Raw genomic sequence first — 13,507 nt, 5'->3', positions numbered from 1 at the left:
GCTTCTTCTCAGCCTCCCACATGGGTGTTAGGGGCCCAAACACTTGGGCAATCTTCTGTTTCTTTTCCCAGGCCATTAGCAGGGAGCTGTATCAGAAGTGGAGCAGCTGGGGCTCTTGGCTCCCATATAGAATGCTGTGGCTTTACCCACTTTGCCACAAGAACATCTCATAAAGGAACATTTACATATAAAAATATGATCAAGGAGTGGGTGTTGTGGCACTGTAGGTTAAGCTGCCGCTTAGGATGCCTGCATACCATATTGGAGTGCCTGCTTATGGCTAAAGCATCCTGGGAGGCAGCATATGCTGGCTCAAGTATTTGCTCCCTGCCATGGGAGACCAGGATGGAATTCCTGGCTCTCAGCTTCAGCCTGACCCAGACCTGGCTGTTGCAAACATTTTGGGAGTCAACTAGCAGATGGGAGACCTATTTCTGTCACTCTGCCCTTCAAGTAGATGAAAATAAACATTTAAAAAAATCAAGAAGGGTGGGTGTTTGGCCTAGCAGTTGACACAGGTTGGCATCCCATACAGAGAACCTGGGTTTAATACCTGACTCCAGCCCCTTACCCCAGCTTCCTGCTAATGCAGATCCTGGTAGACAGCAGATGATGGCTCAAGTATTTGGGTCCTTATCACCCATGTGGCAGACCTGCATTGAATTCCCAACTCCTAACTTCAGTCCCAGCCTGGTTCTACCTGTTGCAGGCATTTGAGGAGTGAACCATTAGATGGGAGCCCTCTCCTTGTCTCTCTGCCTCTCAAAAAATTTAAAAATCTTCAGTTTGGTTTAAAAAGCAAATCAAACAATGGAATGCATTCTCTGAAGTTTATTTATTAAGGATTTATTTGTTTATTTGAAAGGCAGAATTACAGAGAGAGGGAGAAAAAGAGAGGGCAAGAGATCTATCTTCTATCCACTGGCCCACTCTCCAAATGGCTGCAACACCTGGAGCTGCACCAATCTGAAGCCAGGAGCCTGGAGCTTCCTCTGGGTCCTCCATGCCAGTGCAGGAGCCCAAGGAGTTGGGCCATCTTCCACTGCTTTCCCATGCTATAGTAGAGAGCTGGATCGAAAGTGGAACAGCTGGGACTCAAACTGGCACCTTTATGGGGTGCTGGCACTGCAGGTGGCTTATCCGCTAAGCCACAGTACCAGCCCCTCTGATATACTTTTTTAAAAAAGATTATTTATTATTTATTTGAAAGTTGGAGTTAGAGGAGAAGCAGAGAGGGAGGGAGAGCTCTTCCATCTGATGGTTCACTCCCCAATGGGCTGCAATGGCTGGAGCTGCGCCGATCTGAAGCCAGGAGCCAGAAGCCTCTTCTGGGTTCCCCACGCCATCCTCCACTGCTTTCCCAGGCCATCGCGGAGAGCTGGATCGGAAGTGGAGCAGCCAGGTCTCGAACCAGTGTCCATATGGGATGTGGGCGCTTCAGGCCAGGGCATTAACCCACGGCACCACAGTGCTGGCCCCTCTGATAATACTTATTATAATAATTTGATACACTGATGCAATTGAAGATGAAAATTTTAAATATGTTGGTGTTGAGGGCAAGGTAACACATTATCAACAAGTGTCACACTGAGGTAGTTTTATCATTACACTCACACTGAACATGATTTGATCTTTAGGTAACTAGTGAACAACAAAGGGGTTTTCTTATTCTTCAAAATTAATAACTCATCTTAGTCAAAAGCTTCAATGAGGAAAATCAGCGTTCTTAAAAAAGGATTTCACACATTATGAAGATCAGTAATATGAAGTGAAAGACATCTTGAGACAATTCTATTCTTGTTTTCTGTTTTAAAGGTTTACTTATTTGAAAGGCAGAGCAACAGCTTGGTGGGGGAGAGACAGATACTGGTTTTCCAGCCATTAGTTCACTCTCAAAATGGCTGCAAACGCCAGGGTTAGGCAGGCTGAAACTAGTAGCCTGGAGTGCCATCCTGGTCTGCCCCATAGGTGGCAAGGGCCCAAGAACTTGGGCCATTTTCTGCTACCTTTCCAGGTGAATTAGCAAAAATCTGGATTGGAAGTGGAGCAGCAGGGTCTTAACCTGGCACTCTGACATGGAATGCTGGCATCCCAAGCAGCAGTTAACTCACCATGCCACATCACTAATCCCTCTATTTCTGTTAAAGTTGTAAGACACCAGTTACCAAAAACAGCTGATCTCTAAACTGACATAGTCTCACATCCCACAGATCACTTAATACACCACATGCTGCCCAGATTACAGGAAAAACAAGCTCCAAGTATTTACACATCTACAAACACATGAGCTGTTACATCTACCACTGGGTAAAGTTTCTGGGTAGCAACTGAAATTAGGCAGATGTGATGGTAATCCAAGGTGGGACAGTGAATTTAGGGCTTCTATATAGAAAATAGTTGGACATAGTGCAACTATGAACATGGGAGAAATCTCAGAATTTGAAGAAAAGCCAGGCTCAACTCAGGTAAGTGAAACTACCAGATGGCCAACATTTCTTCAAGAGATTTCCATAGAACTCATTTAACCAGCAGGAGTAAATAAATCTCAACTGTTCATTATTATCTAAGTTGCAGCTGGGAGCTTGATTCACTGGGGTACAATTTAATGAAAGCTTTCATGGTCATAATTCACTTAACCTGTTAAAATTGTAGGTTTTACTTTTTCTCTCAGGCAATTTCCACTCTTTTTTTAAAAAAAGATTTATTTATTTATTTTGAAAGTCAGAGTTACAGAGACAGAGGCAGAATCAGGGGGAACTTCCATCCACTGGTTCACTCCCCAGGTGGCTTCAATGGCCAGCACTCAGCCAGGTGGACGCCATGAGCTTCATCTGGGTCTCCCATGTACACAGCAGGGGCCCACACACTTGGGCAATCTTCCACTTTTTTCCCAAGCCATTAGCAGGGAGCAGGATTAGAAATGGAGCAGCCAGACCTCGAACCTGGTGCTTATATGGGATGCTGGCATTGCAGATGGCATCTTAACCTATTGTGTTGCAGTGTCGACCCCATTTCTAACATTTTAAAAAAGATTTATTTGAAAGGCAGAGTTAGAGAGAGGTGGTGGTGGGGGAAGAGAGATAGAGACAGAATCTTCCATTCACTTTTTCACTCCCCAAATGGCTGCAACGGCTGGTGCTGGGCCAATCCGAAGCCAGGAGCCTGGAGCTTCTTCCAGGTCTCTCACATGGGTGCAGGGGCCCAAGGACTTGTACCAACTTCCATTGCTTTCCCAGGCCACAGCAGAGAGTTGAATCAGAAGTGGAGCAGCAGGGACTCAAACTGGCACCCATATGGGATGCCAGCAGAGCAGGCGGTGGCTTTACCTGCTACACCACAGTGCCGCCCCCACTTTTTTTTTTTTTAAAGATTCATTTTATTTTCTTGAAAGGCTGAGTTATAGAGACAGGGAGAGAGAGGCCAAAGGGTTCATTGCCCAAACGGCTGCAAATGGGGCTGGGTCAGGTTGAAGCCAGGAGGTTCATCTAGGTCTCCCAACATGGGTGCAGGGGCTCAAGGACTTGGGTGATCTGCTGCTGCTTTCCCAGGTACATTAGCAGGGAGCTGGAATGGAAGTGGAGCAGCTGGGACTTGAACGCTGGCATATGGGATGCCAGCGTTGCAGGTGGCAGCTTAACCCATTATGTTAGAACACCAGCACCTCTCTTTAAAAACTATTTATTTGAAAGGCAGAATGACAAAGGAAGAAACACACACATACAGGGAGGGGGAGAGGGAGAGATCATCCATCTGCTGGTTCACTACTCAATTGCCCCCATCAGCCAGGGCTGAGGCACACAGAACCCAAGAGCCAGGGAATCCATTTGGATCTCCCACACAGGTGGCAGGGACCCAAGTTCTTGAGCCATCATCCCATCACCTTCCCAGGTGCGTTGGCAGGAAGCTGGATTGGAAGTAGAGTAGCCGGGCTACAAATAAAACTTCTATACAAGTTTTAAGGAAAAAAATACCACTGATTTAAAAATATACTACTAAACTTTAATTTGTGTTAAACCAGTGCCACCAAATTAATAAAAGGAAAATAAACACACTGTTGTGTTGGATATGTAGTCATTACTACAAACATTAACAATACATGTCCTATGTGGTAATTATACACATGCTGTTGTTCATTTCTCAGTCATTGTCAGAACCATTTGGAGGTAAGAAAACCAAGGCATCACTGAAAATATGACCAAATGCCCTAAGACGGTATACACCATACATCATCACATGCATCTGATTAGGAGTCAGTCCATTAAAAGTAACAGCTGTATCTGAACAGCATCCCTCTACTACCTGGTTAGGGTGATTAGTCATTGCCTCCTTAATAAAAACCCCAACAGATTTGGTATTAAATACATCTTTTCCATCAGCATCTTCTGCATTTTCTGCAAATACTCCAGCATATTTTAGGCATATTGCTAACTGCTTATCTTCTGATATCTTCCAAATCATCCCTCCCTGTTCAGGACACTTCTCAGGAATTCCTAGAAGGCTGTTAAGTCTTTTCATTGATTCTATACTCAAGACAATTCCTCCTTCCACACTCACATACTCAAAGTCTCCAGATTTTATAGTATGGCCTAGATAAAAAGGCTGTGATGGATCCTTTTTTAACAAAAAATACTTAAGGTTTTCAATAATAGCAAATGTAGTGGGGCGTGCAAGGAAAAACCAGTTGTATTGGTTGCTGTATTTATCAAAGGCATATTTATAAGCTTTTCTCATCATTAACCACAAGTCATTTGTTTCCATATTAATTGACTCAAACACTTTAACATTTTCAGAACTGAAGAACTCTGCTTTGTCACAGTGTTTGGTCCAAGTCTCTTTTACTGCAGCCCAAAGACTCACATCTTTAGGTTTTACAAGGATGATACAGTACACCCGAAAGCTCTTACTGAGTTCCATACGTTCATTCTCTGAAATTTTCAAGATATCTTCTTTGTTAGGAGCTTGTAGATGATGATGCTCATGGTGGTGCATTCTATTTCCAAGACCAATTCCAACATGTCCTAGCATAGTGGTAAAAGCACAGAAAATGCTTCCAAGCATCACTCCTTTCAAAAATGAGCTGCTTTCAGAAAGCATTTTTTCCTATAAAGAAGAAAAAGAACCTTAATATATGTAACAGAAAAAGATTAGTCTAGTAATTTGATTTAGTATGTCTTATATATATGTACATCTTGTTCTTAGCAACAAAAAAGGGTTCCCAAGCATGAAATCAAGTTAGTTCCAAACAGTACAAGAGACTCTCAGGATCTTTAGCTTCCAATTGTAAATGTTCAATATAAACTGAAACCTTGTAACAACTCCTTTGTGGAGAATTTGCTGTGAGGAGGCTATTACTGCTCTTAATTTATGAGGATTTAATTAACAAAGTACTAAATCAAAGCATTAACTCTAGAAGCCAGTGTTACATAGACTGTTGATCCCTAACTCATTAAATAATTTTAAAACACAAACTCACATATTTTAAAACATCTGCAGGTATAAATGAACTTTTACAGCAAAACCTCAAATTGAACAGATAAAATAACCTAAAATTGGCAAATCACCAAGGGGATCTATGCCTACATTTCTGTTTTCAATGTATTTTATTTGACAGCTGCTGTCCTTAGGTGTTTGAGGTATATCTGAAGAAAATTTCTTGAGATTAACACCATGGATGTTGGTATTTACCCTTTTGATTGATACCATATTTATTAACATTTAGCATTTTGTTCCTAAATTGTTTCCTATATAGTATCCTAATTATTGATATAATAAAAGTCCCATTTAAAGTAGTTAAATTATTTGGATGAAAAGTGAGTCAATAAAGGCATACCGAGGACCATTAATAAATGTATTTCCTCAAAAGACATTTCCTTCTTCTTTAGGGAAGTGAAAAGGGGAATGTCTACAATTTTTATTTCAATTATAAATTTAAAAAAAAGCCAACATTAAATTCAACTGTTGAAAAAATTGTATGCTATCCATTTATGCTGGTAAAGGCTGAAATTTCCCCAAACTCCCATATGCACAAAGAATGTTCTACTGAGCCACTTAGGTTTCCCTTTGTTTCTTTAATATTGAAAGGGGCTTTAAAATCTACCTAATGCCATTTCTCTCACTTTACAAATTCAGGAAATGGAACTAGTTAGCCGTAGAAGTGGTCCAGAAACCAGATCTCATGACACCAGTTTAATGCTTTTTCCATAAAAGAATAATAACCTCCATAGTGCCACTACCATATTATGGAGAGTTTAATAAATGAAGTTCACGGAATAATCCCAATTTCCTACAAACCAAAAATCAAGTGAGATCTGTTGACTGAAGTTGACATTTTGTACCCAACATCAACTTATGTTCTAGAGGAAACGGATATTGACTTCTACCAGAATGACAAGGTGTGAAATAACCTGGCTGATGTTAATTCCTGAGGGGGGTGTGGATAAAGAGGCAGGATGTTTTTCCGGTGTCATTCACAGAACTTGGTCAATAAATGCATCCCCAAGAAGGAAAACAGAGGTGACAGGAAACAATTCCTGTTTAATATTACACTGTAAAATTAATTTATATAGGATTTTGACATTTCATATCACAATTTTCATTATTTCTGGCCAATATATAATTCACGTCTATGTCTCTGCTTGATTACAAGATATGTACATGTCAGAATTCCTCCTGATGGCAATATTATTCCTGCCTGCAAAAACGTTGATCAAAACTCAATGGGTTTACAAATTTTAAATAAAATATCTTTCACAAATTATTCCAGGGAGTAGATCTCTTCTCCTCCCAATTGGGGCTGCATATATTTTGTGCAGAGGAGAGGGAAACTTAAAACTGCACATGGAAGGGGAAAAAATTGTACAGAGGCACAAAAAAGGCAGAAATTATCCAGGTGTCTTTTGAAATACACATTTTTGAATGTGATGTCGGTTAGGGTGAAATATGGAAAACGGAGGCAGACAAAATGGAGAAGACAAGTGAGAGGGAGAACATGGTCACCTCAGTATCCCACTGAAAGGCCCAAGGGAGCGCCTCCTCGGGTCACTAATCCTCACCCTGCACCTTCCATGGGCATCCAGAGCGGAGCATGCAGGGACTGGGCTAGGGCCCAAGCCTTCTCCAGCATAGAAGTGGGGTCGGATCGCCAACGGGCTAAGGTCCCAACACTCACCCGCATCTAGAATGGCTCCAGAGCACAAAAGCGCAGCCGCACACAGTTTCCTTCCACGTTGTCAAGCCACTCGGTTTCGTTCTGGGTCGAGCTACTTTAGGCGCAAGCAGCGTCCTCTGTTAGCCTCGCTCAAGCTGGGGAGGGCCAGAAGGCGGAGGCCAAGAAGGTGGGCGTAACGGGGGCGGAGCTAGGGGCGCTGGCCCGACGTCAGCCACGGACATGCGTAGACGCCGGAAGGGCGCGCGCGCGCACGCAGCGCGCCTTTTCTCCCCGCCCCTCGCCGCGTTAGGAGAAACGCGACTCGCTGCTATGACCCGCAGGCTGGCCTGCGCTCGATGGAACACCCACAGAAGTAGGCGTGCCTATACCTCGCTGACGCCTCCCAACTCCCCTCCTTCCCAGCAGGAAGGCTGCGAGTGCAAAAAAGGTTTTACTCCCCGTAGTGCTTGTGTCAGAGCTCTTCTTGCCCTTACATCTTTACACCCGAATGTTGACAAGAGGGTGCTCCACCCAGTACTTGTGAGTACAAGCCACTGAAAAAGTATTTGAATTATGAAATGACGGATTCGCCATGGCTACTGGAATGGGATCTAAAGTCCCACTGTTTGTAATCCAACCTTGTCTTCACTATGTATTTTGAGATCTCGGGAAAGTTATTTCACCTTTCTATGTGTCAGTTCTCTTCTTTGTAAGGTATAAAAAACACCGCAGGAGTGCCTATCTCATAGGCAATTGAAATCGTGCGCATGACTCCCATAGCAAAAACTCAAGCACAGAGTAGGCATTTATTAAATGTTGGCTGTTATTATTCACCCTTGTAACTCTGACTCAACACAGAACCAGAACCAGCTACCGTAGGCAATGAATATTTATCAAATTAGTTAATGTTAGAGCTACAGGTGAGGAACTAGACCCAGAAAAGACAAAGAACTTTGAAAGGCCACAAAATAAATTAAAAGCAGAGGTATAACTAGAATCCACATGTTTCCTAATAGTGAGTGCAGAGGTCTTTTTCCATTAAATAATCATTATTTAAAATTCGTTTTGTGGCAGATGGGTTTTTGCTAAAAAAAACACAAATTCTTAAAAGTATTTAGAATGTACTATCATTAGGTTCCATTAAAATAATATTGAGTGGTGACTTACAAAGGCTTGAATTCCTGAAGACACATTTTAGTATTTGCAGTGACCCTGTTTTAAGAAGGTGGAAGGTTTCTAGGAGCACTGAAACCATGAACAAACAGATTTCAGGCAATTGCTGTCCCTGAAGCACTATCCCAAATTCTGGGAGGCTATAATGATAAAGAAATTAAGTCCCATGGCTTCATACAGCTGTCAGGCTAACAAGGGAAGAAGATATTAAGCAATTCATTACAAATCATTATAATGGTGACATGTTCCCTAAAGGAATACAAAACAAACTTTAAAACTGGAAAGGAATTTAAGACTGCAGACTATCTCCATTATGCTTTAAAAAGAGAGAGAGAGAGAGAGATGTATTTATTTGACAGGTAGAATGACAGAGTGTGGGGAGTGAGAGAGGAAAAGAGATAGAGAGAGAGAGAGAGAGATCAAATGGCCACAACATCCAAAGCATGGCCAGTCGAAGCTAGAACCCTGGAACTCTGTGTGGGTCTCCCACATGGATATCAGATGCCCAGGCACTTGGGCCATCTTTCACTGCTTTCCCAGACACATTAGCAAGGAACTGGATCAGAAACGGTACAGCTGGGATTCACTGGAACCAATACTCTGATATGGATATTGGCATTGCAAGTGGACTTAATCCACTGCACTACAATGATCAGCCCCTCTTGCTATGTTTTGTTTAGTAATGTACTAAATGCTGTTTATCGTCACATAAATATATATGTATATATGTACATATATAAATAAAGGAAACAAATTATAGAATAATGCATATGATTATGTTTTGGTGAAAATTAATATATATTTGCACATGTATTTGGTCTTTGTATGAGCAAAGGAAAATTATGGAAATTTATTCAACAGGCTGTTAATATTGATTATATCAGCAGGTCAAGGTAATCAGCTTTGTCTTAATACATCCTTGTATTGCATTGTCTCACAGGTTTAAAAAGCATTTATTACTTTTGAGTTGGAAGAACAGCAAATAACAGGATCTTCAAAATTAGAGGAACAAAAAGTTGAAAAGATACAAATAAAATACATTTTATAGAATGCAGAGGACCAGTCTTTTCTTGCAAAAAGGGACCAAGGAAGGACAGGTAGACAGTAACAAGGAGATGGGTAGTTGGGGTGGGCATTTATTGCAATGGCTAAGATGCTACTTGGAGGCTGGCGCTGTGGCTTAACAGGCTAATCCTCCACCTAGCGGCGCCGGCACACCGGGTTCTAGTCCCGGTTGGGGCGCCGGATTCTATCCCGGTTGCCCCTCTTCCAGGCCAGCTCTCTGCTATGGCCCGGGAAGGCAGTGGAGGATGGCCCAAGTCCTTGGGCCCTGCACCCGCATGGGAGACCGGGGGAGGCACCTAGCTCCTGGCTTCGGATCAGCGCGATGCGCCGGCTGCAGCAGCCATTGGAGGGTGAACCAACGGCAAAAGGAACACCTTTCTTTCTCTCTCTCTCTCTCTCTCTCACTATCCACTCTGCCTGTCAAAAAAAAAAAAAAAAAAGATGCTACTTGGGACAGTCCTGTCTTGGCTCAACTTCCTATTCCAGCATCCTGCTAATGCACTTTGGGAGGCAGGGGGTGATGGTTTGGGTACTTGGGTGCCTGCCATTACATGGGAGACTTGGATTGAATTCCCAGATCCTGACCCAGCCCCAGCTGATGCAGGCATTTAGGGAGTGAACCAATGAAAGACGTCTCTCTCTCTAAGGTAATGGATACGATAATACCACGATTGTGATAATCATTTCACAGTGTACCTATACTCATATAGTAAATCATGTCATATTGCATGTCATATGCAGTTTTTTTATTTTTCTTTTTTTTAAGGTTTATTTATTTATTTGAAAGTCAGAGTTACACAAAGAGAGGAGAGGCAGAGAGAGAGGTCCTCCACTCGCTGGTTCACTCTCCAGATGGCTGCAACAGCCGGAGCTGCGCCGATCTGAAGCCAGGAGCTTCTTCCGGAACTCCCACACGGGTGCAGGGGCCCAAGAACTTGGGCCATCTTCTACCACTATCCCAGGCCATAGAAGAGAGCTGGATCAGAATAGGAGCAGCTGGGTCTTGAACCGGCGCACATATGGAATGCCAGTGCTTTAGGCCAGGGCATTAACCCGCTGCACCACAGCGTCGGCCCCGCAGTTTTTTATTTTTCAAACAAACCTCACTAAAGCTACAAAATATATAAACTGATTTTTCCTTAAGTTTAAGAAGGTATACTAGAAGTATATCTGGAAGTAATGATACAAGATGCTCTGAAGCAGAATAAAACATGGGATTTTTAACAACAAAAATACTTTTCTTTTTTTAAAAAAGGATTTATTTACTTTAAAGCTTGTTAGAGAGAGAAGGAGGGAGACATAGAGTGAGAGAGAAAGAGAGAATAATTTTCTATCTGCTAGTTCACACCCCAGATGGCCGTAGAGCTGAGACTGGGCCAGGCAGAAGCCAGAAGCCTGGTACTCTGTCTGGGTCTCCCACATGGGTAGCAGGAACCCAAGTACTTGGGCCATCTTCCGCTGCTTTTCTAGGTGCATTAACAGGGAGCTGGAAGTCAAGCATCTAGGACTTAAACTGGAGCTTATATTGTTGTGCCTGAGCAGGTCCAAACAGAGGAGCACCACACAATGATAACATTTGACAGTCCTTTATTGCTGTGGTTGAGAGCAGACTCATGCCCTAAAGAACTCTCAACCCCGAAGCTCAAAACAACAGGGTTTATGAAGGCAAAAACCACAAGGAGGGGAGGGGGAACACATGGTTACTAGGGTCAAGCTGACCTAAACCATATGTGAAACTAATATCAATTACAATCTTAACAGTATCAATTACAATCTTGACATTAGTCCAGGTACTGATCTAAATCATATGCAGGACATAGACAAATTACAATCTTAATATTAATCCAGGTTCAACCTGTCTGTTTTAAGTTTCAGCAATCATACTAAGGGATTTTCTATATTTTACCAAACGAGATGTAGTGTACTGTTATGGTCTTAGTTTTAAATCATAATTAGTTTCTGACCATAGTTTCACAGTAAGGGGAGGGCTTTCTCAAGATGGAATCTTGGGTACTCTAAAATGGAGTCCCTACTATCAGGGTGTCACTTCAATGTGGAATGCTGGGGTTGCAGGTGGTATCTTAATTTGCTATGCCTCAATGCGGGCCTAGCAAAAGCATTGTTAATGAGAGACTGGCTAAGAACTCAGTTCTCTAGTTAAAGAAGGGTTTAAATATACTTAACATTTGAAATGAAGTTTATGAAATGTTTGATTTATAGTTAGGTGATTGCACTTTTATTTTTTTTAAATTTTAATTTATATAAAGTGAACAAATTTCATGTATTTCATATATACAGATTTAAGAGCACAATGATAACTTCCCACCCTACCCTCCCTTCTGCCCACACTCACTCCCTTCCTCCTCTTTGGATGATTGCATTTTTAAAATAACATTCCACGTGCCGGCGCTGTGGTGCAGTGGGTTAAAGCCCTGGCCTGAAGTGCTGGCATCCCATATGGGCGCTGGTTCTAGTCCCAGCCATTCCTCTTCTGATCTAGCTCTCTACTATGGCTTGGGAAAGCAGTTGAAGATGGCCCAAGTCCTTGGGCCCCTGCACCCATGTGGGAGACCCAGAAGAAGCTCCTGGCTCCTGGCTTTGGATTGGCACATCTCCAGCCATTGTGGCCATCTGGGGAGTGAACCAGCGGATAGAAGACCTCTCTTTCTCTGTCTCTACCTCTCTCTGTAACTCTGTCTTTCAAATAAATAAAAAATAAATCTTTAAAAAAATACATATTTTTAAAAATCCATAGCACCTGGCTCCTGCCTTCGGATCAGCGCGATGCGCTGGCTGCAGCGCGCTGACTGCGGCGGCCACTGGAGGGTGAACCAATGGCAAAGGAAGACCTTTCTGTCTCTCTCTCGATCACTGTCCACTCTGCCTGTCAAAAATAAAAAAAAATAAAAAAATCCATTAAAATAACATTCCTTATTGCAATCCTAATTTTAAAATCACATGCATTTAGTATTCATTGAAATTGAGCTGAATGTTCACACTCTTTGGCCCACCAAATCCAGTACTAGTAATCTCTCCTATAGACATTAATGCGCCAAAATGCAAGGCTAAATGTGTACGGACGAATGAATATTGTTGGCAGTTGCAGGATGGGTGCTTTGGAGCGGGTACCTGGTGGTGTCTGCTGGTCCCCACATCAGACATGCTGGTTCATGGAGTACAAGGACAATGCTGAAAGAAATAACAAAGCTTGTCTCCAGGGTCTGTAAGGTAGGACCTGGATGTATTTTGCACATGGCGACCTAGGCACTGCAAAGCACCTAAATGACCAGGTTCCAGTCAAAAGTTCTAGAGCTATTTCCTGCACCAACAAGAGTGATCGGCCAAGCATGGGGAGCAGCAGTATGAGCATCAGCACTACCGCATTCCTCTTCAGGATATGGAAACTGTTTCCCCATGGCCTGCCACCTCATATTGTGATGCAGGTGAAAACATTTAGTGAAGCTTGCTTGATGGTAAGGAAACCAGCTCTAGAGCTTCTGCATTACCTGAAAAACAGCATTTTTGCTCACCCAGCTGTGCATTATCTTCTCTATGGAGAGAAAGGAACAGGAAAACCCTCAGTCCTTGCCATGTTATTCATTTCTGTGCAAAGCAAGACTGGCTGATACTGCATATTCCAGGTGCTCATCTTTGGGTGAAAAATTGCCCAGATCTTTTTTTAAAGGTTTATTTATTTGAAAGGCAGAGTTACAGAGAGAGAGAGAGGGAGATCTTCCATTCACTGGTTCACTCCCTAACTGGCCACAATAGCTGGAGCTGGGCTGATCTGAAGCCAGGAGCCCGGAGCTTTTTCCAGGTCTCCCACGTGGGTGCAGGAGCCCAAGGACTTGGGCCATCTTCTACTGCTTTCCCAGGCCATCAGCGGGGAGCTGGATCAGAGTGGCCAGTGCACATATGGGATGCCAGTGCCACAGTGGGAAGCTTAACCTACTATGCCACAGTGCCAGCCCAGCCCTGCATTTTTACTTCCTAAATCTGGTAACCCTATATTAAATCCAAGAGATCCACCAGTCTACTCCCTAAATACCTAAAATGTCCTGAATTGAGCCAAGCTGAAGTCTGAAGTTGGGAACTCAATCCAGGCTTTCCACATGGGTGACA

At 42.9% G+C, this 13,507-nt stretch overlaps 1 protein-coding gene across 1 annotated transcript; it reads right to left on the bottom strand.

The window, feature by feature from the left end:
- Positions 1-2,091: 2,091 nt before the first annotated feature.
- Positions 2,092-7,333, bottom strand: C1GALT1C1 (C1GALT1 specific chaperone 1). The gene is made up of 2 exons (XM_062183936.1): positions 7,169-7,333; positions 2,092-5,100 (listed from the first exon to the last, which is right to left on the bottom strand). The coding sequence occupies exons 1-2, from the start codon at positions 7,172-7,174 to the stop codon at positions 4,138-4,140; spliced, it is 969 nt and encodes a 322-aa protein (XP_062039920.1). The 5' UTR covers positions 7,175-7,333; the 3' UTR covers positions 2,092-4,137.
- Positions 7,334-13,507: the final 6,174 nt, after the last annotated feature.

This window comes from Lepus europaeus, chromosome X, assembly GCF_033115175.1.
Source record: "Lepus europaeus isolate LE1 chromosome X, mLepTim1.pri, whole genome shotgun sequence".
Taxonomy (NCBI): Eukaryota; Metazoa; Chordata; class Mammalia; order Lagomorpha; family Leporidae; genus Lepus; species Lepus europaeus.
The sequence above is the reverse complement of the archived record's forward strand: the minus strand, read 5'-3'. Positions and strand labels throughout refer to the sequence as shown.